Source organism: Strigops habroptila, chromosome 1, assembly GCF_004027225.2.
Source record: "Strigops habroptila isolate Jane chromosome 1, bStrHab1.2.pri, whole genome shotgun sequence".
Classification (NCBI taxonomy): domain Eukaryota; kingdom Metazoa; phylum Chordata; class Aves; order Psittaciformes; family Psittacidae; genus Strigops; species Strigops habroptila.
The window spans coordinates 151,047,474-151,073,787 of NC_044277.2; the positions used below are offsets into that span (position 1 = coordinate 151,047,474).

General features: G+C 43.0%; 1 protein-coding gene and 1 long non-coding RNA gene across 2 annotated transcripts in view; one reads left to right on the forward strand and one right to left on the reverse strand.

Annotated features, from left to right (window-relative positions):
• Positions 1-171: 171 nt before the first annotated feature.
• Positions 172-22,675, reverse strand: LOC115612582. The gene is made up of 5 exons (XR_003993090.1): positions 22,503-22,675; positions 21,072-21,134; positions 8,262-8,535; positions 5,372-5,472; positions 172-827 (listed from the first exon to the last, which is right to left on the reverse strand). It is a non-coding gene; the product is annotated as an uncharacterized LOC115612582 (long non-coding RNA).
• Positions 22,024-26,314, forward strand: part of AMPH (amphiphysin) — a 103,610-nt gene continuing 99,319 nt past the window's right edge. The window contains exon 1 of the mRNA XM_030496937.1: positions 22,024-22,246. Coding sequence (XP_030352797.1) covers positions 22,178-22,246 — 69 coding nt within the window. The 5' untranslated portion in view covers positions 22,024-22,177. The remainder of the gene's footprint in view (positions 22,247-26,314) is intronic.

A 26,314-nucleotide genomic window follows, 5' to 3' on the forward strand; every position in this document is an offset into this window, starting at 1 on the left:
AAGGGCTGCTTCACCATCATATTAGAGCTATTGCAATAGACAAGTTTAGACACATCTTCAAAACCCGCTTCCTCAGTAGCTCTAGGCAGCTTTTCTATATTACACCCTAAGAATGCACTGTGCAATGCCATAGCTGTCAGCTTGCAGGAGGAAAAGGTCAAATGACTCCTAGACAGTTATGCCACAAAGTGTCTGTAGCTCAGAGTTATATGCTAATTTAAAGCAGGTCTATTTTTCACTTCAGCTTGACCTTAAATTCCCTAAAGCATTTGAGCGTTCAGTGGCTCAGTTTGCCAGCCTGCCATCCCTGGCAATCATACTGCATTATACCCTGGCATATTCTTTGCATTATGCGAGTAATTTTAAATGACTGTATGAAAATCTAATCAAAATCTTCTCTAAATCCAAAGCTGCTTTCATTTGGGCTTCAGGGACTACTCTTTTCATGTTCCTGAATTCTAAATTTGCTCATTAGGATTCCACAAGCAATACACAGTCCTGACTTTGATTCAGTTTTCTTCATAAGAAGCCTTCACATCATAGAAAATGTCTGAGGTTAGAGTCTAAAATATTCAGCTACCCAAGAGCTTTTCTGCTGGTGAAGAGTTCTGACTAAGAAGTAGCCTTGAAGTTGCACAACCCTTCAGAAAAGTATAGAATAGCACTTACCAATTTCACCAGAGCTCATTTAAGAAGTCATTCCATTTATCACATTGCTTGTGCTTCTAACAAAGGTAAACTTAAATATTTAACAAGGGAAATACTGGTTTTTTTCACCGATCCATCCAGTTCCATGTCATTTCTTCAACAGTGACCAATAAAGTTAACTGAAAGGATATGTAATGGATCATGTAAGAATGTATTTCTCTGCCATATCAAAGAGACAAAAGTATTATTTTGGTTATATGAGTCTTTTGATGGTTTTTCTCATCTGTCTTTGTTTTATTGTTTTGAGACCTTCAGTGCTGTGTGATAGGCTTGGTGGCAATGTTGGGTCTATAAGGAGTGAGGAGCTATTAGTGCTTGGTGAGCATGAGGCTATTTAGTCCTGCTGAGATGAGAGCTCAGGGAGAAGTGACAGGATGAGGATAAAGGTTGACTTCTGCAAAAGGAGTTAATCTGTTCCCTGCAGACCTGTGGGGACTGGGAGGGACCTGCCAGGAGTAAAGCTCCAGCCAGCGATTTGTGGGGCAAGTAAGAGGTGCCTGTTGCACTTGTCATAAATTATTTATTGGGTGATCTTTTAATGGCTGATGGACAATGTCTGCAAGGGACTGGGAGAGGCTCTGCACATCTTTTGGGTCTCCTTGAATTTGAGAGATGCATGACTGGCTTTTCCCGTCTCCTGCTACAGCTACATCTCACGTTCACTGGCTTGTAGCTGTGTCTCAATGGGCTTGAGGCAGCTTCTCTACCAGGTGAGTGATGTGTTGAATCAGCTGTGTTTAGTGCTTGGGCAAGGGTCTGCTGCCCAGCACTGCATGAATCAGTGGGTCAGTTAATACTTCAAGGAGTCATTCTGTACAAAAGGTATGTCCTCTACCTGGAGGTGCACCTGACAGCTGTGGAAAACCTTGAACACAGGGGGTATTGTGTGAACAGGAGTAAGTGTTCATTGTCTGACCCTGATCTTGTGTTACAGAGCCAAAGCAAAGACAATTAGTTGTTTTTCCCATTTTTAGATCCGCATCATATTCCTAGTTGAAATGAGTGTTTTTATGGACAGTTGCTGCCAAGGACGTGACTGCAGATTTGTCAAGGACTTCTGTAAAGCAAAGAACAAGAAATACTCAGTTGCCTGCCATGTTTTGTAATGTGTTTTAGTAGGAGACCACGCTGCAACATCTTTTTCTAAATAGAGGCTGTCAATAGTCTGTATAGACTGCACAGGTTTGCTTAGCAAGTTTTCATTTTAGGATATATCACTTTAACCTTAGAGTTAATGATTATTCAGCTCAAGTCTTTTAGGCAGGCACCATTTTCTTCTTTGTATACTCCTACCGCAGTGGTTTTCTGCTTGGTCAGTAGAGTTCCTGATGGCAATTCAAGGGAACTGGAATTGCAAATAACCTCTTCAAGGAAAACCTCATGTTGGATTTCCCATTTGTGAAATGTTGTGAAATTAGTATTCAAGTATTGTATGCCTTGGTCACCTTGGAAAATAGAGTGTCATCTCTGCAGCCTGGTTGGACTTGTCCCTGCCTGCATCATTTGGCAGCAGTTTGGAAAAACACTTGCAGGAAAATTCTTACCTAATGCTGAACAAGGACCATTATCTGAATGAGGGAAATCTCTCAGAGAAGCCTGTTTTCCCTCTCTCCTGTTCCGTTGTACAGTTCTGACTTCGTATCCATGCAGCATAACGTTTATCCTTATTTACAAATGCTAGACACAACATCAACAGGGTCTTTTCCTCTCTAGAAAAGCTTCTCCCTTGAGCAGATCTTTGCCAAACACTAGCTCTAAACAGATTGCTGTACTCTTAAAACACTTTAAACAAGACTTGTAAGGAAGTACCACATATAGAGAATAACTCTTTAATTATATACTTTTGGGACTGTCTTCTTACTCCACTGTGCCATGAAAGATTAATTTTCTCTTGGCATTATAAAAATCCCTAGATGGTGTTTTTTTCTGTTCTTCAAGACAATGTGTGCTTTCTTTTACTATAACCAAATATTAACAAGACATCTGAAGTGTCTGAGGCATCAAACACACAAGAGAATAGGATGTGTGAGAAGTTCTAAGAGAAGTCAATGAGTCGTAGTGGGAGTCTTGAAAGGCTTCAATGAATGGCGATCATAATAAGTTTTTGCAGTAGAGTGGGTCTTAGGGACTTTGTGACATCCCCCAGATGTTGCAGTCTGAACGGACAGAGCTGCCAGTGGTTTCTGCTCCAGTTGTGGTGCTGCAGCAGCAGGAGGTTGGTGGAACTCCATCCTGGAGGAACTGCTGGAAGTAGAGGTGTTCTAGAGTAATTAATGGCTAGAAAGTGGCAGATGCTGCAGAGGGCACTTGTATTGCTGGTCGGAGTTTTCACCTTTGCTTTTAGTCTGATCCCAGTAGGATTTAAGTCCAATTAGGTTGACAAGGTAATGGTATCTTGGTGTCTGGTGGCTGTAAAATTGCATTTAGCAAGATGTCAGCTGGATGTTCCAAATAGTGCTCCCACAGAATGCAGATATATGTCTGTAGTGGCAGTGAGGGCCGAGAGCCACAGTAAATGGTTGTGGATGGTTTAAAAATCAGATTAAGGGAAATGTTTTTTAAAATGAGCCGTTGTCTCACGTGTTACCATGTCTTGCACACAATATAGTAGCAGCACTGCAAGGCGTAGGTGACAGTAGTGGTTTTACTCTGTAGGACCCATTCAGTAGCAGCTGGTTTTGCATGTGCTGACAGAAGAATCACTGAAGCAATTACCAGTGTGTCCAATACCAGCTACTAAGAGTCTTCATCTGGAATTTCTGCAAAGTAATCGATATCTTTAGCTAAATGAAACCAAAGTTGGGAAGCATTTTCTTTGTGCAGTCTGTAAAGCTGAGCCAAGAATGTATTTCTGGCATTAACTCTGTTCTGTGCTATGCAGATTTTCATTCTCTCTTCAGTATCAAAAAACTTCCTGGTGATGCACTAAGGGGACTGTGGTCTGTTTACATTATCCCATATTTATCCTCTCTCTATCCCCTTCTCCTCTCCTTCCCTCTGCCCCCCAAAGTATGTGCATTGGAGTGCCTTGGTTTGAATCGTGTAGTCGTTTTTTCAGTCAGCCTCTGCAAAAACAGATGCCTTGCTGTGTGTGTGTTGAGGTTGGCAAGATCAAAAGTACACGCTTAGTATGTCCTGTGGAGGGTAGGCAGATCTTTGTTTACCCGTAGTTCCTGGGGGCGTTCATTCCCCAGTGTCAAGCCAATGGAAACATTTTCCTTCAGAGCTAACTTTGCAGAATAACAGTAATTTTCAGTGGTGCCAAAGGTATCACTTAGAGGTAGGAAGGGACCTCTGAAGATCAGCTAGTCCAGTCCTCCTGTCCCAGTATTGGTTGCTCCATCACCTTCCCAGGGATTGAGATGAGGCTGACAAGCCTGTGGTTCCACAGATCCTACTTCTTGCGCTTCTTAAAGATGATGATATCCCAGAGATCAGCTAAAATGAGGACTGCAGGCTTGAAGAGTGAGATTTACTTTCTTCCAGTGTTCAGGAACCTCTTCTGATTGACATGGCCTTTCAAAGATAAACAAGAATGTTTTCTTTGTGCTGAAGGCTCCGTACATGGCTATTTGATAAAGCTGCAGTCCAGCCTAGAGACACAGCCAATATAAATTACTGTGGAGTGAGCCCATGGTCCTCACCATAAGGGCAGATGTTCCTAAGAGCCTGGCTTGGCAGAAGTGTTATTCAGTCTTTACAATCATTATTCACAGAAACTGTGCCAACTTCCTTAGCAGTGGTAGAAATGCAGCTGCACTTGAGCGTGTTTCTGGCATGCCATTTTTCCTTTGCTGCCTCTTTCCTTCACAGGTAACTGCTCCTCTCATCTTGCTTACTCTCATAGCCAGCATCTGCCCTTGCAGCTCTCACTGCCTGGGAATCGCAGTGGAAACCCTCTGTTCCAAGAGCTGTTGTCAGGCTGCTCTGAAGCCGGTAATCTTGCATCAGCTCAGCAAGCAAATAGAATGCCTTTTCATTACTGATGAATGAAGGATGAAGTTGGACACTTGTCTTTAAGTACCAAGGAGGAATGAATGAAGATATGTTGCAAGTGGCAAAAAGAGAGAAAAATAGCAGGCCCTTTTTGGGGAAGGGTGGTAGAACTTTTCTTTCTTTAGCAGAATCAGCATAGAGGATTAGGTACTGGTTTCATTTTCAAAATCCTGGTTTGTTGGTTGAAACCATGCATAAAGAAGGCTGTAATGCCTGTGGTAGATGGCAGGGATCAGAGGTGACAGGCTTAAGTCAGGCATCAGCATATACAATTTCCTCCATTGCTGAAGTCTCTGTTGGAGCTTTGGAAACATGAGATGGGATTTGTTCCTGCTGAAACCGATGACAAATTTGCCTTGACTTCAATGAGGACAGCATCTGACCCTCCTTAGGTAATAGTGTGCATTATGAATAAATAGTATAAAGTCAAATAGATCAGGAACTATTCCTTCTGAGCTGGCTGTGGTAGTCTGTAACTGCCTAGATGTGTGTAGAACAGAATTACTTTAATAGTTGAGCTTGGTGGTCATCCATAGGATTCATTGCCAGCAAGGTTTATGAGTCTCATTTATTATTCAAGGAAGCAGTGAAAACCATTTTAATTAATAATGTGTACTTACAAAACTATATTAAAACAAAATTATAAGGGCATCTAAAGAGATTATACCTTGTGCTGCTCCTGTGAAATCTGAGTGTGTTGATAGTTTAAATGCTTCTTCCCTTCTGCTGCATTGCAGTGTTATACTGGGAAGGCTCATGCTGCTGGACCTGATGAATGAAAATGTGGTGTTGCACAATGAGATTAGATAAATTAAATTATCAGGATTTCTCAAACAGATTTTTCTAGATATTGGATCCTTCCTTTCTCTTGTGCCTCACCCCAAACTGTTCTTTTGTGACTGCAACCAGCCTTTACACTTAATTGATCAAACCATGTTACTGAATACATTTACTGTTCATTCAGTTACTATCCTACAACTCGTGCAGTGGCAGGTGACAAGATGATCTTCTGTGTTTTGTGGGGGATGAATCCCAGCGAATGAAATCTAAAACTGGTTGCTGATTTTCTGGTGTGATGTTGTGTCTATCATTTGATTCTGGTCTACTGCAAATTTCTGCGTATCTTTTTTTTTAGGGAGGGAGGGGAAAATGAACAAACAATAAAGAAAAATCCTCTTCCTAGTTCCCTTTTTGTCCATTGTGATGGTGGCTATATTGGCTTAAGAGTATTCATATTAACTGTTGCCAGCACATGATCACGTATGAGAAATAACCTAAAGGAGGGTAGCAATATAAAACACTTGGGTCTATTAAAATCCTCGTGGTAACACTTCTGAAATATTCCCAGTGGCTAAAGCATGAAAAGGAGGAAAGCAGAGTCCCAAAATATACTTGAGAAAATAGTGTGGTGAAAAGGGATTTAAGATTATAAGGAAGTGGGTTCCACCTAAGCTGGTATGGAATTATGTTTCTGGCACTGAAATAAGCTAGGGATGTTTTAAACCAAAGACTACCAAGGAATTTAGTCTTCACCCAGAAGACTCCAAGGGTGAAGCTACAAAAACTGTGTAAAGGAAAAAGATGGATTTTAATATATTTTGGGTAGGCAACAGTAAAAAAAAAAAAAAAAGGCATCTTATAAAAAGAAACCCTGGGATCTCTAATTGGATAACACAAAATTCAGAGCAAGATGTATATCATAGAAGTGCTATTTGGAAGGGATTTCTGGAGGGCACGTGGTACAGGCTCGAGGTTTTGCTGGGAAGAAGGTATCACTAAGATGCCGTGATACCAATGTTCAAATTAGGTGGAAGTATCAAAGAAAACTGTCAAGGGGTAAATAAATGAATACTATCAACAGGTAATTGAGAATCAGCAATAACCTGAAGTATTGCCCCTGCATATAAAGCGCAGTAATAGTGGGGATATATTAACAGCCAGCTGACCCATAGAGTAGCACGGTGTGCAAGGAGTCGAGGGCAGAAAGAGCAGTGACACTGTCAGACTTCAGCCATGCCTGTGTAAGTCACAATGAGGCATCATGAGAAAATGACATTTTCAGTGCTTCAAAAGACTACCCCTTGAAGCACCTCACCAGAGAGCACAAACGGAGAATCAGTCCTTGAGTTTTTGCCCTGGGAACTGCACAGAACCTGAATGCTACAACTGAAAGGCACTTAGTAAGAGAGTCCTCGATGTGATCATATTCGATGTCCTTCTAAGATATCAAGAAAGTAATCCAGCACAGTAAAGCTTAATTGTTCAAAACCAAGAACAACCACAACAAAGAACTAGATAAAAATGAGGGAGCAAATTAGAAGCAGTAGTTAAGTGCTTGCAAGTGGTATAAAAAAATGCTAAAATCAAGATTGTGGACTTCTTTTAAAAGCATCTCTCCTTTCCACAGCAAGCCTTGATAGGCAGCGAAGTAACAGGACTGCTTAGACATAAACAGGTCTTCAAAAATGCACATTGTGTCTAGAGAAGGAAACCAGAAAAGAACATTTCATTCTGGCAAGTTAATGTCAAGCCACAATAAAGTGAGAAGCAATATGCTAAGGTTAACAATAAAAACCCCATCAGCAAGCTGTATGTAAGTCCACCTGTAGAAAATGGAAGCAAAAGAGGATTTCAACAAAGAGAGACCCCAGAAGGAAAAACATTAATTCTTTGAAGTAAGTATTGAATAAGTATTTACTATGAAAGTGGTCAGGGAAAGCCTAGAGTGGAGCCTTTTTTAACATGGGAACTGTGACGTGGGGTTGATCTCTAAGGTCCCTTCCAACCCAAACCACTCTATGATGGTAAGGGGAAAGGAAAGCTCAGCTGGAAGGGACCTACAACAATCACTCAGTCCACCTGCCTGACCACTTCAGGGCTGGCCAAAAATTCCAGCGTGGCATTAAGGGCATTGTCCACATTCTGCCATGGCCTGAGAGAAGAGTAACAGCATGAGATTTGTCCTTGTGGTAGGGGATGCCCAGCTGTTGGGCCCAGTGTGTGCTACCCAAGGGCAGGGACTGCCTTGGGGCGAGCATCCCAAACGCCTTCCTCTGAAGGATGCTAATTCTGTGGAATTAGAAGGATGGAAAGTAGTAAATATGACCCTAATATGTTCTGAAAGGCTCCATGACAAATCCACCATAATTGAATGGTACATTGTAACATGAACAGTACTTTTTGGAAAGTAGATTACAACTTCTATGCTCTAGGGAAAGTCTTCTCTATTTTTAATACTATTTTGTCAGATGTGAGAAGCATCTTTCCAAAAATACTTTGTGGCCAAAATGTTTCCTTACCAAAACTTCTAGTAATCTAGAGATGAAGAAACATGAAGTCATTTAATCCTCTCTCCTGTCACTGAGGAGTTACAGGACCACATGGTGTGCAGTGGTCTAGAATCTGCATTTAGATATTTCCAAGCAATACCACATCCTCTACATCCCTTGAGGGTCTACATGTAAGGTAGACCCTCATACCATTATAATACCTCAGGTCATACCATTAAAAATATACACTGAGTATGTGAATTTCTTTTATCTTCTTTTGCTTCTCACCTGATACGGAGACAGTTGTTCCAGAAAAGGATGAGCTGTGCAGCTGTGGACACCAGATAGCTACAGCATTTGCTTCCTCTCACTGTAGCCTCTTGTGCTACTGCTTCTCTCTATTGCTGCTTCACACAGTGGCTAACTTTAATACAAGCTTCACAAACACAAGAGAAACGATGCTGGGATTATAATGGCTCCACGCAAAGGTTCATTCAGTCCTCACTGAATCTCCTCCTCTGATGTGCTTTCAGCAGGTACAATGTCAGTTGTCCTGTGATCCCTGCAATGGGAGAAAGAGGTTTCCATGTTAATGAGCCAGAGAAAACATTTTTCAATTCAAATATGTTCTAAGGTAGCAAATCTATTTTGAAGAGGATTTAAAGTCAGATAATATGTTTTGAAGAAGGAACCTCAGCAGTTTCTGTTTGTGGGGGTGTGTGTCCTGTGTCCAGGCATGGAGCCTGCAGGGAATGCTCCATGGCAGCGCCTTGTGGCAGGTCGGTGTGTCCACAGAAAGCCCGTGTCTGTGTGTGTCTCTGGCAGGTTCTATGTGAGCACACTGTAACAGGGTCCCTTCCTTCCCCCTGATGTCAGATGTTGCCCCATCTACCATGGTGGCAGCTCGCTTAAGGGACATGTGCCAGCTTTGGTCCCCTGTGCTAGGCCATTTGATCTCCTTCATTTGGCACAAGCTGTGCCAGGATGGTGAAGTCTCCCTGGTGAAGGAGCCAGTAAAAACAATTCAGTGTTCCTAGTCGAAACATGGAGAAGTGAAACAGAATCCCTCATTTCAGTTGCTCAGTGTAGAAGTTTTGGATCCTCCTTTCTCTCAAGCCAGGACTTGACTCAGGGTTTGTCTCTTTTTTACCCTCTCACTGCATCTCACCATAGCAGGCTTCTAGCTGGCTGCTCCTTGGGTTTTGGCATAGGGAATGGAGGTGACATACTAGAACGAAGCATTACAGTTCTTTGAGGTTGCTGTCCTTGCTCTGTTGGTATTAATCCCTCTTAAAAGGTTCATTGGCATGAAAGCAAATAGAATCAATGATTCACTGGGCCAAAATCTATCATTAAGAATGTAACACTGCAACACTTTCAGCTCCCCAGCCTACTGGGTGGTACAACAGAAGCCCCTACCTAAGGTAGTCCTGGGAAGGCAATAGTTGAATTCCCACTTCACTTCAAACGGCCAATAAATCTCACTGAATGACAGATGGTTAGGTTTCAGGAGGATGATGAAGGAGAAAATTCATAGCTGGTGCTATTCTGAGAACCCTGGGCACCACAATGACTTGATACACACATAAAGGTTAAGATGACCTTGTAGACGAGGATGAGACGGCTCGCTGTTTGGAGTAAAATAAACGTGCTTTTCACAAAGAAATTAATATAACTCTTTGCAATTTTTATTTAATTTGTGTTGTGAATCTCCCCATCAGGTGATGGAATTATAAAAATAAAACCAGAAATAACTCGACCCCCCCAAAAAACATGAGACAAAAGACAGGCAAAAATACCTAGCACAGAAACTTCCTGTGATGAAAGCAAAATCTCTGTCTCACACTCTGACCTTGGTGCAACCATACCAGAGTGAGGTGGCAGAAATCCATGTTCTGGAATGATTTCTTGGTGCTGAAAACCAGTGAAAAGCCATCTCTGACTATGTTGGCATCACCAAGCAGCATGGTGCCAGTGGAATAAAGCAACTAGTGCTGAGGATTCAGTGTCTGCGTTCCAGATGCTTTACCTGCCGAGCTTTAGAATCACAAGGCTAACAGAGGTAAGTGACAGGCTGTGGTTGTGATCTCCACCTATGAGAGCGGTATAACAAAACTCAGCCACAATTGCACAGAAACTTGGTTTGGTGGATTTCCAATGAGTTTTGTGAACAAAAGGTAAGGGTAGGTTTATGATCTGTGCAATACCATAGTTCATTTGGTTTTACAGATGTTATCCCTCAGATGTATTCAGTTTTATGTCTGCAATTTGTTGTTATTCTGGACGCCACTTGGATCAGCTGTGTAAAGCAGGAATTGTGGAAGCAGAACCTCAGCATAGTGATAGTTAAAATCACTGCAGTCATTTTAATTATACTCATGCATTCATCCTTCTTTTCAATACAACATTTAAGCCTAATTGTACTATGAAAAGCCAATGGTGCTATCTTATTTGAGATATCTTCTGGTTGGTTGTTCTTAGTTACGTATTTTAAGAAGCAAAAGGGTGGTGCGTAACCAGCTCCAGAACCTCCTCTTAATGTTAATCTGTTTATAAGATTGCTTCTTGGTGTCTGCAATACACTTACACCTCAAGCTGCTGTTGAGTATTCTGCCAGTGTGGAAATAGCTCTGCTTTGCAAACTAAATCAGTTCCACTCGAATATTTTAGAGAGCACCTTGGAAGGAAAAAAAAAAAAGGAAATAAAAATGTTCTGAATGTTCTGGTTAGACATCTTTCATGTGGTATGTTTGTAGTTGCACATAAATCCATTTTTTGTTTCATCACTATTTAACTTCATAAATAGAAATGCGTGAGAAAAATGTCATAGCATAGGCATGATCTTTGTTTCCAGAGTTTTAATCCTATTTTACATGCTGAGTAAAATTGAGGTTGAAACCAAATGCCAAAACCTGGAGCCCCTCCCTGAAATGATACTTCCAACTTTTGCAGTTTTAGCTGCTAGCACTGATGAATGTCTAATGTGCTCTTGCTAGAGCAAATGGTTTGTTCCAAAGTGGGCTTGTTTTCTCTAGCTTATCCTGTCATTAGCAGTCCCTCCCTTGTTACCTGCTGACGAGTGCTACACTGTACTAAATATATTACCATCACCAGCTTCCATCAGCACATGCCATGTGTCCTCAGCTGAGCATTACTCAGGAAACTCACTGGATTTTTGACTTTGACCTAAAAACCTGTCTTGCTCAGACAAGATAGTCTTGAGACAAGACCAGTCTGCTTGAAAGTGTCTCATTGCCCTCCATAAACCTCAGACCAAATTCACACAGTTCTGGCTTGCTGATATAATCTTTCTGATCATTCACCTTTCAGTTTCTGCATAGGCAGATGAATTAGCAAAGACTGGTAAGAAGATTTTCCTAATTAAGTTAATTATGCACTTTAGAAGGATCTCTGTAGGCGTAGGAAGAAACCAGTGGTGTTCTGCTTGCTGCCTTTTGTTGTCTTCTCTGTTCTGAAATTAAATCAGCTCTCGGGCAGCTGCCTTTCCCTGCTCTGTGGTGAGATATGCACAGTGTCTCTTAGGATTAATAAATGGCTGTTCCCAATATGTTCCTCTCATGACAACCATTCCAGTACAGTAGTGAAGTGCATGACCTGATTTATTAAGATATTACAGTAAAATATTCAGACTGTTTCTGTGAATACCTCACAAGGAATGTATATCTGGAATTTATAAATGCAGTGGTGTGTCACATACACAATGGATTGACAATGTAGAAATGGTGGTATCAAAATGATGTTGTGACCCTGGGACAGTGAAAAATGTTTAAAAAAGCCCCCAAACTTCTGACCTGATGGTCTTGTGCAATATTTGTATGGTTTCATATTGACACCAGCATTACTTCTGCTTCTATTACAATTCACCTGCTGCATCTCTTTAAATATTCATCGTGGCCATCTGCCTGAAGCACGCTGGCTGAACTAGGTACCACTGCATCATTTGATATGCATCCTAACCTCTTCTCCTTCTTCCCTTTCCAGCCTCTGGCCTTTCAGGCACTAAGGAGCATCTACCTGGCTAAGTTTTACTTTCATCTTCCTGGTGGCTTTTCTTGGTGATGGCTTTGATTCATCAGTCTCAATTTGATCCATTAAAAATGTTAGCTTTGAAGTTTATAGCATGTGAGCCATAGGCAATTGCTGTCGTTTGCCTTAGGAGGAGAGTGCTTCCATCCATTTGTCTAAATAGAGCTTGATTTCTATTCAGAGGTCTAACTTGCAGAGGGCTGCAGGGAGGGGAGATGAAACCCACCCTTAGTGGTTTCCATAAAGGCTTGGACTTTTTCCATTTCAAAAGAGGCAGGTTTTCACTTTCACCTAATGACACTGGCCCACTAAGGAAAATGTGTGCCTTGAAATGCACATTAAGAGCAAATTAAAAGCAACAGCTGCAGTGAAATTTCAGAGCAGAACTGTTCATTGTCATTGCACAGGCAATTGCACATTAAGGTTGGGTAGTACCAAACCCTACATTGCAATTAAAGTTGGTTTGTGTTGCACAGAGCCAAAGGATATGGATAGATGCATCCTCTGCCTCAGAGTATCAAATCCTAAGCCAAAGCTTATTCAAGTCAAACAGAAGTTTTCATTGGCCTCGATAGTAGCTGGCGCAGGTCTTGAAGGCCCAGAACTTCAAAGGAGCTTTGTAGTTCTCCATGACTGTGCTTAAAAAATCCATGAAAAATGTAAGCAATTCCACCTGATCCTCTACCAAGGGCTGTTTCTTAATCATGTCAGATTACAAGGCAGACCAGCATTAACCAGGCATTGATCTATTTGTGGCAACCAGGCAATATGTTTGACACTGTTAACACTCATTCATGCGGTCCTTTAATTCTCACTCGCCGTAAAAGACTGACAGCTTTTTTGTGCAAGTTATTTTCCTCTTTTTTTGCTTTCTTCTAAAGCCATTTTTGTAGTGTACCTAAGTTAAATGTGTTCTATCTTCTTTATAAAGATGATAATCAATATAGAAATCAGAGTCTGTTCATTTGCATCGTGCTATGCTTTAATATGCGCACAGATGACTTCTCCCTCTCTCTCGCTGAGTACTGTTTACCAAATTCTTTATATAGTGGAGTTTTTCAAAGTAATGAATGTTGCAAAAGATGATGTCAACAGAGGGGTCTTGTTGGTTCGTGCTGTTGAACCATCCCATCTTACTGCCCTTCTGACATCTGCGTGCTAATTTTGGAGCTCAGGAATTGGCAGCGCTGCTCTTTTGGATCAAGGTTCTGAGCTATATCTCAAAGCATGTGGAAATGTGTCATGTAAACTCTACATGTTAAGCAATATTTTGATGAGTCATGTAATATAAAGAATGACTTAAAATATCTTTTCACATCTATACTACACCAATCTGGTTCAATCTGCTGCTTTTGCTCCTCTTTATCACATCCCATTGCTCTCTGCTCACCCCTGCATCTCCATATGTCACCCTCTCTTTTCATCTCCTACCTAGATCATTAGGCCCAGATGCAAATGAAAAGCTCAGCAGCTCAGTCCTGCAAAGCCTGTGCTGCATTGCAGAGTTGGGTCTAGAGGGGCTGAGACAGGTTCCGAAGTTTCCTGAGCTTTGAGGAGTGGGAGAGGGAAAAAAGATTCATTAACTGTGCAAACCACACTCCCCCAGCCACTTTATTCAGGCAATTCTTACCAGGAGCAGATGGAAACTAATGGCAGGGTTTACACAGTATATCCCACGTACACAGGACTTCAAATTGCAAAGCAGTTCACTATTGTCTAATAGCTAAGACTGGTGAGTTGCTGAGCTAATATGCCACCGCCCCAGCAAGGCACTAGATTGCAATGGGGCTGAACCTTCATGTTGCTTTTCTTGTTTCCCCCTTAGATTTTAATACCTTTTCAGGTCACAGTTTTTCCTGTGAAATTTCCTCAATTTTCTGTCTATCCCAGTCTCAATGAACTTGTCCTTGCCTGCTGTTTTATTTTCCATGCTTTGCACATCTCTAGCCAACGTGCTTTCTCACAGCATCCCCTCACGTCCCCGCCATGATCTCAGAAGCCTGAGCCTGGGATGTGCAGATGGGCTGTATCAAAACCAGCCCTTTGCTCACTCATGGCCACAAGCTGGGGACTGCAAATAGGTCCCCCTGGAGTGGCTCCAACTGAGGGCACACCTCTGCCAGCTGCTATGAAATGCTGAAGACAGGGATGTTTTTCTCACATGAAAGTACGTGGAGCTAGGTATCTTTAGGAATCCAAGGCTCAGCGCCCGACACCTTAAATCATGATATTTCTCCTCTAGGTGGGAAGGGTGGGAGGTGAGATAGTTATCACCCACTAGTCTAGTAATAATCTAGCATTTGGAACATCTACTCTGCTGTCATAATTTAACCCCAGCCAGCAACTAAGCATCACGCAGCCGCTCACTCACTTCCCCCTCAGTGGGATGGGGGAGAGAATCGGAAGAGTAAAAGTGAGAGAACTCGTGGGTTGAGATAAAGACAGTTTAAAGGTAAAGCAAAAGCCGTGCACAAGCTAGCTAAGGACTTCATTCACTGCTTCCCATGGTCAGGCAGGTACTCAGCCATCTCCAGGAGAGCAGGGCTCTGTCACGTAACCTCCAACATGGGTGTTGAAACAGGTTCAGGCACAGAGCTGGACTTCTGCTTGTGATGTGGAGCCCCATATATCTCACCTCAGCTCTCCCTGCTGCCAACAAGGTGGAGTAAGACAAAGTCAACCTCACTCCAAGTCTGAGGGGTTGTAATAAGAAAAACAGACTTTCCAAGAAGAATCCTATTCCTCAAATATGCTCATACCTTTAATGCTCATATCTTTTTTAATGCTCATATCTTTTCATCTTGGTTTTGGATTTTAGAAGCTTTTTAGCAAATACTGGCTAACAGGAAAAACGGGGTTTGGCAGATGTGAAAAGAAGGATCAGAAGAAACTTGTTTCACGCTTGACATACAGAAAGTGGAGGCTTCAAAGATTTGTTCACGGGTAGGTATCAACTATAATGAAATAATTAGTGTTGTGTGTATCAGTGCTCTGACCCATGCCTCTGCACTGTTTCTCAGCAGCCGCTTTGAGCTCCTTGTTAAGCTTCACGTCAACTGGTGCACGTTAGCTGTAGCGCAGTGAAGCTGTTGACACCTGCACTTATGCTACTAACACTCTTAAATTTATTTCATGCTCATCTACTATTCCATTAGCCTTGATCAGAAATTCTTCCTTTGGCTTTGAAGGGGACATGACCAGGTCTTTTACTTCAAAAGAAAAGTAGGAGGGTACCTGAAAATACTGGTTTTGAACGATGCTATGCTGAGGTGAAGAGACATCAGTGCCTATATTCATGTCCAGGTTTTACTCATGCCTTTTCTGCAAATCCTTGCCCCATCCACTGCAAATCTTTATTCTTACTTTGAGCCTTCAGTCTGCTCTCTGACCCTGCTCCACATTTTCCTTAGTATGACAGTTTTACAGGTGCTCAGGGAATACAGGAAGTATATGAAGGCCATGACCTCTCTCTACAGAGCAATGCATTCATTATTGATTCTACAAGATTCTGTTCTATTCATCTAAAGCCATCTGCAGGTTTTTTTAATTTAATTGATATGCAATAGTCATGAATTCATTGATGATTGAGATTTACTAAAGGTTTTCCTTCTAAAAGCCCTGTTTTCAAGAGCCAAACAATTAGGAGCTAACATTACTGTGTAGTTAGCTCTCTTGTCTTGGTGCATGCTGTTTCTGAGATACAACAGGGAGAACGGTAGCAATGTGTGAACGTTTCTCAATCCCATTTTGAAGAGGTGAAAGGGAAGGGAGAAGGTGTTAGATTTTAATTTGGATTATGTATAACTTTAACTTTTACCGAGGCTGCCTCTGATAAAAGATGCAAAAAGCTGCAAAAAGATGCTTCTAAAAGAAGACTAGCATAACATTATTAGCTAAAGGCTTTTTTTTTTTCCCCACAGTGTGAGAAAAATCACTGTCTCGCATGCCAAGGACTAGGAAGCGTGCAACAGTTGGAGAGTTTGGTTCCTATAGTGACTGTTAGAGCAACTGTTAGCATCCAAAGTGTCTTTTCATCTAATGATCGAAATAGTTCAGAAAAATCTCCTTCCAGAGACAGTTGCTGGATGAGTGGAGTGTTTATTATCATGCCTCCATCTATACTAAGGTGATACAGATCAGAAATGGAGCCTGGGGAAGAGCCAAAGCAAGTTTTGCTGGGATCTGGATGTAAAGGTTATTTTGCCTCCAATCCCTGCTGTTTGCTTATACTCTTTTAAATATTGCAGAGGTATGTTTCTGGGGGGAAAAAAAATAATCAAACCTGGAACACTACTTTCAAATATGCTGAAGAATACACTAGCCACAGCTAAATAACAATCTCTTAAGCCAGCCAGGCCATTTACAGGTAGGATTGTTTTCATTGTCTCCAGGGACTGCTTCCCCCTGCATCTGTCCGGGACACCTTTGGGACGAGCGATAATATAACTAGAGCTGTTGTGAATGAAAGATTTTCTTCCTGCAAACAGAAATGTATGTTGCAACTTTTCAGTGTGCTGCTCTTACTAATTTTGATGAGAGAAGTGCTGGCATTCCCAAAGCTCTGATACAGAGCACAGGCATGAAATTCAGTTTGGGATTCCTTGGAGCAATTTAGGGATTATGGTGAGAGAAGTCGGGACAAATCTAGCTCAATTAAGAACAAATCATGTATCAAGAATGAGGAGTGGAGAGATTTTAATAAGGATCCCTGGCAATCAAAAGCTGGGGGTACCTTCAGAGATTCCATAGGTTTAAAACCTGACTTTTGACTCCACAACCTAAAGCAGCAGATGCTACAATTTGCCAGAGTCTCAAGAGGTGCTTTTTGAAGTTTGGATCAATATTTTCCTGTGGTGCATGGTTTTCATTATTAAAGTGCCTCTCCTGTGGCCAGAGATCACATCATTGCCTGCAGAACCTGGCTTTTCAGGACATGCCTGGTGGGTCTAGGACTTGTAGCTGGCTAGTGATGCTATCACATGCAATCTTCTGTATCCCTGTAAGCAGATCCCTGGTAGCTCTAAATTGTTATTACTTCCTTGGAAGCAGTGAGTGCCAAGACAGGAAGAACTGCTGCAGGAGAGGAGGCTTCAGCTTCCATAGCCGAGCTCCACGCGACTAGAAAGAAAAATTTACTGATACTTGGAAAATGCTGTGTCAGATATTAAACCAGCACTATTAGTCCACAATGGTTTACATGATTCTGTCTTCTTGAAGAAAACCAAACCCTACGACCTTTGTAAAAAACCAAAAAGATTGTATTTATTATTTTGCCTGTGCATTTCATAGCCTTTTGAAATCAGGGGCACACCAATCACATTAGTTATGCTAGTCATCTTTCTCCAGTTTTAAACATTCCAGGATTAGGATTACACATCTTTCACAATGCTCCTCCTCCAAGCCCACGTGAACTGTGGAAGCAGTGGCACTGTGTGAATGTGCATTAGCACTAGGAATAAAAAGAGAGGCTGCATGATGCTGTGATGTGCTCATAATGCCATTATCAGCCAATTCATGAGCAAAGAGTCGTTTCTGCAATCAAATTGATGCCATGCAGCTGTTCCCTTTACAAGTGCCTAACTTGTGAGAGGAACTCACCACTGGTGAAGTGGGTGCCCCAGGGAAGGCAAGATTGTGGTGGAATGGCTTAAAGAAAAAAGAGATTAAGTGTCACAATATTTACTTTTATTGTTATGCAAACAAAAGGTGTGATTTTCTAGATTCTCACTGCAAAAACTGGGAATGACACAAATACATTTGATGGGAAAGAGAAGAGGAGGGCTATGGAAAATTGTGTGTGAAGGAATACTCTTTTAAGCAAAGAGGTTGCCTTTTCTTCCACGAGAGATCCAAAAGGTGTCCTACGTAAAAGCTTTCTGTCCTTTTAACTTGACAGTTAAAAGGGCAGGTATTTCTGATTCTGGCCGGGGAAGACAAAATGTTCCTCTTGAAGATGAAATATTGCCTTCTTAGTCTTCTGCCTGAGAAGAAATGTGTCAAGCACATCTAGCCCCAGATTTCTCAAAAGCAATTTTCAATCATCTCTGAATGCTGACCTCAGACAGAATAAAGGAGCCTGAATTTTGGCTCAGAGTGGTTGGTACTTTTCAGAAAAGTTACATCATGCATCTGAAGACTTAGTTTGGGAGAGTCTTTTTTTTTAATTCTTCTTTTCTTTCTTTCTTTCTTTTAAAATTATGTTATGGGCGTTCTCCCCACACAAGTGGGGAAGCTCATATGCTCTGTCAGCACAAATCTCCAAAATTCATCTTCTGTACCACTCGCTGTGGTTTTAATTTAAAACCTGACACATTAGGCTCCTGACACAACCGGAGCACGAGTATCCTATTCAGCATTCATTCCTAATGCCAGAATCAGTACTGTGTACACAGCCTATCAAGATACTGTTGCCATCTAAATGATAAAACTTAACTTAGAGCAAATTTCTTTGTGCAGCCCCCTTCGCGATGGGTGCAGATTGGCAGTTGTCCTCACCAAGGGAGGGAGCTGCACATCCCTGCAGCTCTGGCCTTGCAGAAGCTCATTCTTGGATCTCAAGAAAAGCTTCTCCTTCTCATCACCCTAGTCTTCTCCTCAAGTTCCTATTTTATTGACACTCCAACTGTGTAAAAAGTAAAAATGCCTGGTATTAACTGGTACTAAATTCCTCGCTCCTATCCCCACCTGCAACCCTAAAGGATTTTGGATCTCTTGTTATGTCTTCTTATCCACTTGCGCAGCCTCAAACCCGGAAAGATTCACCCAAAGGCAGCAGTAATTCTAGGTATTTTCAGGTTCAACATATGTTAGCATGGTAACGACTGAGAGAGAGACATTAATCTGAAGATAGGGTAGTGAAGGAAAATGTTAAAAAGAAATAAATCTATATTTTACTATGATAAGAAGAATTTTAATTAAAAATAGATGCCTAAGTTTTTAAATATAGAACACGTATGGTTATTAAAAATTTCCTCTGGACTAGAGTTTTACAGGGTTTGGCACACATTTATTTTACGTAAATATTTTTTCTTCTGACATTTATTTTCCACCATCTTCCTTGCTTTCCTTGTCTTGTGATTCTGCCAGGCAGCTCTCTTCTCTGTGACCCACATCCAAAAAGCAGCAAGACCTGCAGAAACTGCCCTGATAATTGAGCTAGTCCTTTACTGCCCATTACATGCTGACCTAAACCACCAGCATAGTACCAAGCTGTTGTTTATAAAGGGAGATTTAAACAACAGTTTGACCATTTAAGATCAATTCAGATCCTGTACACCTGAAATCATTTAACTTCTCCTGTTGCTTTCCCATGATTGCTGATCTGAGTCAACTGACAACAATCGACAATTTGGGTCCACACATTCTGCCTCCTCAACCCCTCAGTTATAGCATAATTTCAACTCCTGGGCTGTCCTTCAGCTTCATTTGAACAATCTTCATTTCTCACTCCAATTTGCCACTGCAGTGAGTATTAATGCAGTATGCTTGTGATTGGCATGTCTTTTGTCTGGCATGTCTGGGCTGTGAGTTGTGAGTTTCTGCATGCTGCTGTTTGTAGAGCTCTGTGAGGTGCTGTGTTGCTCCAGAGCAGCTGGTACCTGTATTGTAATTATCAGTGCAATGGAGATGGCTTCAACACACCCACCAATTTTTCCCTTTTATCAAATTGTAGAATTGGCTCCTATGGACCAGTGTCTTCTAATTTTATTGCTTTACAGGAATGAAGAGTGCTCAGAAAAGCAGAAATGTATGATAATGAAACTGTGCTGTTGATGTGTAGGAAGAGATGCAGATTTCTTCTTTTTTTGACTAATTTTGGGTGAACAGGGACCACTACCTGGCAAAAGTGGTAATAGAGCAGCAGTAGTAATCCTTACTTTCTCCCTTCCCCTTAGAGATTTTACATTTGAAAATCACCACTCTATTAAGAGTGTTTTTCTATGAATGACTGATCATCCCTGCTATTCAGAAGTGAAACCTCAGTTTAAAATACCAACAAATAAACAATAACCCAACAAATATAAAGGGAAATCAAGCAGCTAAACTGTAAATGATTCTTTGTTTTTAAACATTGTCTATTTCAGACTAAGACATCAGAAACACACAGAGAGAAATTTGCTTTGGAACACAGTGGGGAAATTTTCTCATAAGAGATTTACAGTAGATGTTATGTGATGGTCAGGGAGTATGAAGATATTAGCCTGATTTTTTGCTGATAATTACTTTCTTAGATCAGGCTGGTGGAGAGCAACATGCACATTGATAAATTTCACTGTGAAAAAGCCAGTTCTGGCTGTTGTCCAAGGCTGTTCAATGGGGCAAAGCCAGTGTAGGTTACCTGACTGGAGAAGAAGAGAGAGCCTGTATGATGGAGTACAGCCCTCATCCACCAGCATGAAAATGTATTTTTGGGCTTGGTGATGGTGGATCTCCTATCATTAAGTCAGATAACAGGGGATAAAAAGGCATGAGAGAGTGTCCTCCTTAATAGCCCAAATGCAACCAAACACACTCTGTGCTGCTGACATGTGTTATCTCGGTTATCTTTTGGTGAAGAAAATGCATGAGTAACCAAAGTTAAGCCTACCTCTTTCCATGATTTTTTTATTATTAAAGTGGTGTGGTCCTTCTGGATTTAGATGCCAAACTAGCCAGAAAGAAAAACTGAAGAAGATATGAAAAATTACTTCAAAGGATTTGGGAGCCCCGTGCACACTGGGATTTTGTTTTGATCTTTCACCAGCTTAACAGCGCTGCAACAGACTGCCTGCAATCTTTTGGATAAAATAGTTCCTTGGTTGCTATGATGTGTTTTCTTTGTTTTCCTGCTTTTGCTTGGTTGGGGTTTTTTAAATTGTTTTTAAAGATGCTTATGCGAGAATTAAATAAGCATCTGCTTTTATGTAGGTCACAATTTCTTAGTAAACATTGTTACTGCTGCAGTCAGTATGTGAGATCTGCTTCCTTACGCTACAGGAAAATGTGTTGTGCAGGTCTGGGACTGGGCAGATGTCAGAAATACAAGGTCTCAGGAAACATAGCTGGACTTACAAGGCATACGAGACATCTTCTTTCGGCAGGTACCAGACCTTCTGGCTTATGTTTTGTCCCAGTCTGAAAAATAAATGAAAAGCATTACAAACATAGAACAACTCCCTATAGCAGAATACAGGTACAGGTTCAGAGCTTGGAGTTTCAGTGTGTTGCTTCGTATTGCTTTGCTGTGTTCCCTTACTCAGCCAGAAGTGAATTTGGGGCTGTATTATCTAGGAAAGCTGACTTTGCTAACCTCGCATGACTGGTGCTGAGCCACTCTGTATTTGCAAGATTTTGGGGTGCTTGACTGTCAAGGGAGGACAGAGAGTTTTGTTGCAACTTCCCTCTAGTTTTGACTGTGAGTTGTAACTTCAGGAACGAGATCAAACACCTGAAGCCAGTCTGGAGCCAGTTTATAGCTGTTGGATGCTACACCGAGATAGGAGTAAGCAATGGATAGGAGCAGGATGCCGAAAGCAGTGCCATAGCAAGTCAAGGCGCACCACTCGCATTCAATGCCCGCACCAGTGCTCCTAGCTTGGGCTCAGCCTGGGGTGCAGGTCCCCCAACTGCAGCACCCAACTATGCTGAAGGCCCGCGATGCTGCAGCCCCCAAACCACGGTGAAAGGCGTCAAAGGGGCTTGGAAACTTGGAGCGGCTCTGACCTGGTGGGGATTTCTATGGGGTAAATGGGTGTCTCACACTCTCTGGGGGGGGGACTATGCCAGCAGCGGACACGGCCATCGGCTACCGCAGCGCTGGCGGCTTCTGCAAACCTTCACCCGCGTTCTCTCTCTTGATTTTTATTATCTACAGGAACGGCCGCATCTCCAGGAGGGACCCAAAACCCACCGCTCTACCCCGGAGGGCCTGGCGCGGGCTGAGGAGAAGGGACCCGCGGCGCACCTGAGGCGGCGGCGGCGGCGGCCCCGCCTCCCCCCGCTGTGTCTTTAAGGCCCTCCTCCTCCTTCTCCTCACCCTGCTCCTCCTCGCTGGCCCTCCCTACATCCATCCATCCACCCATCCCTGCCTCGCAGTTGCCGCCGCCGCTGCTCGCCGCCGCCGGGCTCTATCTTGCCCGCCTTTTCTCCCCTTACCCTCCCCATCCTCGCCGCCAGCCATGGCCGACATGAAGACCGGCATCTTCGCCAAAAATGTCCAGAAACGCCTCAACCGCGCCCAGGAGAAGGTGCGCTGCGGGGCATGGCGGGGGGCGGCCGGGGAGGGGCGGCCTCGCCCCGCGGGGCAGGAAGGGGAAGGCGGCAGCCATGCCCCGGGTTCGTGAGGGGGGGCGGCCCCGCTTTCCCCTTAGCGCTTCCCCTCTCCCCGCCCGGGGGATGCGGGGTCGGTTGAGGCGGGAGGGGAGGGTGTTGTTATGTAACTGCCCCATATACCGGCGCCCGCCGCCCCCCGGCCGTGCCGGTGTCCGTCCGTCCGGTCCTCACCTCCGGGCGGCCTGAGGGTCGCTGCCCTCAAGGGACGCGGCGGTGCCGGTGCCCGCCTGCCGCAGGCCCGAGCGGGCCGCCGCTTCTTCACCCGCGGGGGTAGGCCGGGAGGCTGCGCCTCGCACCGCGGCGAGGTGGCCGGGTTGTGGCCCCGCACCGCGGCGGGCGAGCGGGGTTCGCCTCGCCTCACCGGCCGCTCTCCTAAGAGGATTCCGTTTCCTTTAATATCCGCGCCGGCTCATCCTCGACTGGAGCGCTCCTCCTCGCCCAGCCGTGTGGCAGGAGCCCCTTTGGGGTAGCAGGAGCCCACGGCTTCGCTGGCAGCCGCTCCGGTTTTGGGGGGCTGGTTGGAGTGTTGTGGAGCTGGTAGCGATGGTTGCTTGGGGAGCTCGGTGCTGATTCTTGGCGTTTCTGTTGCCTGGAAATGAACAACTGTCCGAGTCGGGGAGAATTTGCAGGAGTTCCTTATCAAAGATGCTGGCTGCTGTATATTTTGCTCCTTTTCACTAATAAGAGCCGATGGGTATAAATGTTCCACGCAGTAACTCCTGTTTAGCTGTTTGCTGTTGCAGAACAGGACCAGATACAGACATTAAACCATGCAGAAAAGCATTTGTGGATGACTATATATAGCATCCCTATCAGCTATTAGTACGGTTGGTTATAAAGCTGTTCTCAGCATGAATTTGGGAGGCACAGTTGTCAGCAAGCATTGCAAGTCATCTCTTTTGAGGGCCCATAAAACCTTTATACCCCTCCAGCATGTATCCTGTGCTGTTACATGCCCTATGTAATAGGGCTCTGGAGAATTTAAAAGAGATTATTTGATGACCACTATTTCTCATACTTCATTGCCTATAAATCCCCACTTCCTTTTGGCCACAAATTGAACTCTGCGGAGCTCAAAGGGAATAAGAAGTGGAGCAATTAATATGTAGAAAAGTCTCATATGTAATCGTGTCATTATTTAAGATTTTAATGGTTGAGGCTGTCATAGGCAAGTGATGGATTTTTCCCTTTCAAATACTCCTGTCTAGCTCCCAAGGTCATAAAGTACGAGACTCTTCAATACCAAAGTCATGATGGTATTCATCAGTCCATTCTTGAAGGTTTGGACTGCAACTGCTTTTGAGTAAAACATGTAATATTCTCTTTAGTAGTTTGGAGGGATCAGATGATGTTAAGGTGTGAGTTGAGCTGGGTCTGTACCTGGAATAGAAGCCTAACAATCCTGTCTTTGTCAGTGTTGTTACACCAGTGCTTTACCAGATGGTTAACTGTAAGTCTTTAAAATCCCATGTACTCTTTCCAGGTGTGTCCGTTCTCGTTTACAGAAATGTGTGAGCATTCCAGAGAGTGCTCCTTAATCCAAGTCCTTGAGGTGCTGGTGTCCTGGCAATGACTACTTGTGCATCAGCCCCGGGGTAGACACCTCAAGCCCAGCGGGTGCCTTGGGTGCAAACTGGGGATGCTGCTGGGTTCTGGATGGACTGCTCTATATCAGCCATGCTAACAAGGGGGAAATTTGTCTGGTTTGATCTGCATGCATTGCAGTCAGGTGTCTGGCAATTTTGGCCTTACTATGGTGTCTGTGAGGGTTGTTTCTTATGGCAGTTGTCTAAATGCTGCTTATTTACAGGGAATGAAAGCTGTTGGTAGGTCACATAGTACATGTAGCTCTGTATCCTTGCTTCCCTTTTCGTGGCATGCATGTGTAGTGATTGTGTGAGCTATGATCATCTGTTCTCTTGTGCCTACAGTTCTGGTTAGCTTTGAGTTCCATTATGGTTATTAAACATAAAATCCTGCATTATTTTTGCTAAAACTTAACCTTAAAAAAACCCAAAAAAAAGGTCCCCAAGTGGGAATGATAGAGTGATTGATTTTTGTTTGTTTGCTTTGGGGACTTGATGCCAAGAAGTAAATTGTATCTAGGAGTTAAAAGACTATGATTTACCTGACTTCTGATGGTGTGAATAGGATGGCATTGCGACAGATGTGTAATACCAGGCTGGCTTAAAGAGATTTTGAATACATTAAGTTTCATCTTGTTGCTTTTATTGGAATTGGGCACCTTCAGTTTAATTTGTCCTTACAGTCAGTCGTGTTTCTAAAGCATACATAATACAGACATGTTTTTCAATACATAAAACATATACTTTATATTTTACATACATAAAGCATACAGGTTTTCCAATTATTCCTTATTGATGCAACATACATATTAAAAACATAAATACACATGTAAAACATAAACCTTCATCTGTGGAAACTTCTTCTAATGATGCTGTCATTATTTGCAATTCTTTGCAGTCTAGGAGAAATAGCTGTAGGGTGTAGGTAGTGTATGTGCCCATATACATGTGTGTCTGCTCACTATATTACAAAAGCTAAATCACTGACATCAAAACATCTCATATTAGGTAAATCAAACTGTCTGAAGTGCTAATGAGGGGAGGAAGGCAATTGCCCAGAACGGGCTGGACCAGCCCAGTACTCAAATCAAAATGTGATTTTAAACATCTAGAAATAGTAATTGGTCACTTCATTTTTCACATTATATATAAAATGGTAGCACATGTGCCCTGCGCCTGATTTTGAATCAGTAAGTGTCCCATTTACTAAATCACACTATTCTGCACTGCATTTCTCCACCGACTTTTTCCCCCCAAGTTCAGGAAGTGTGGATGTGCTGAGCTGGCAGGATCTGTTGGAAGCTGCCAACAGTCAGCAGAAGAATCTGGTTTAAAGTTTTAAAAGTATCAGTGCTATTTAGGAGCCTCGAAGTCATAGAAATAAATGAAACACTGATGTATTTAAAGGTCTGTTTATACTGAAACCTGAATAGATGTATTGGTAGCCAAGGCTGGCTGAGTCAGTTCTGAGGACAAGACTACTTGAATGGAAAGGCCTGTAAACTGGAATAACATTGGTTAGCTGCAAACAGCAGAGACCTCCCAGGATCTGTTGTAGGTTGTTAAAAGGGGTCCTGCTGTAACATCTGCTGGCTCCTTCAGTATTCTGGAATGAATCCCATCAGGCCCCGTGGACTTCATGAATACTCAACAGATGCAACTGGTCCCTTACAATTTCAGTGTCCACAAATGGAAAGGTAGTGTTCCTGCAGTTGTGGTCTTCCAACTCAGAGGATTGGGCTGCCAAGAGTAGTGCCATGGGCACTCGCTCTAGTGCAGAGAGGGGATGGCTACTGTGAGTGGTCTCTGGTCAACAGGGTTGGTTTCTGCCGTGGCCTGAGAGAAGAGTGGATGAACCCAGAACACTTCCAGACACCCCACTTGACACTTGCTGCTTGAAAATCTGTCCAGCTGGCCAAATTATCTTGAGGTGATCCACGGCTCTTGTCCGCATTGGAAGGTACATAACTCCTTCCCAAAATGTCCCAGCTGAGGCATTGGCTCTGTTACATGGTTGCGGGTATTCCAGTGCCTTCTGCTAGCGCAGTGCTGGGAAGAAATGTCATCAGAGGTTTCCTCAGCATGTTCTGGTAGGGAAGGGAGGAAGTAGGAAGAAGAACACAATAGAGTAGAATAGCATAGCACAGCATAGCTCAGCTGGAAGGGCCCTAGAGTGATCATCTATTCCAACTGCCTGACCACTTCAGAGCTGACCAAAAGTTCAAGCATGGTATTAAGGACATTGTCCAAATGCTGCTTCACCACTGACACGCATGGGGCATCGACCACCTTTCCAGGAAGCCTTTTCCAGGGTTTGACCACCCTCTCATCATAAACAGGGTTGGTGCTGTCACAACACTGCCAAAATTGAGGTTCAATAAGACTTGTTTGTGGGAG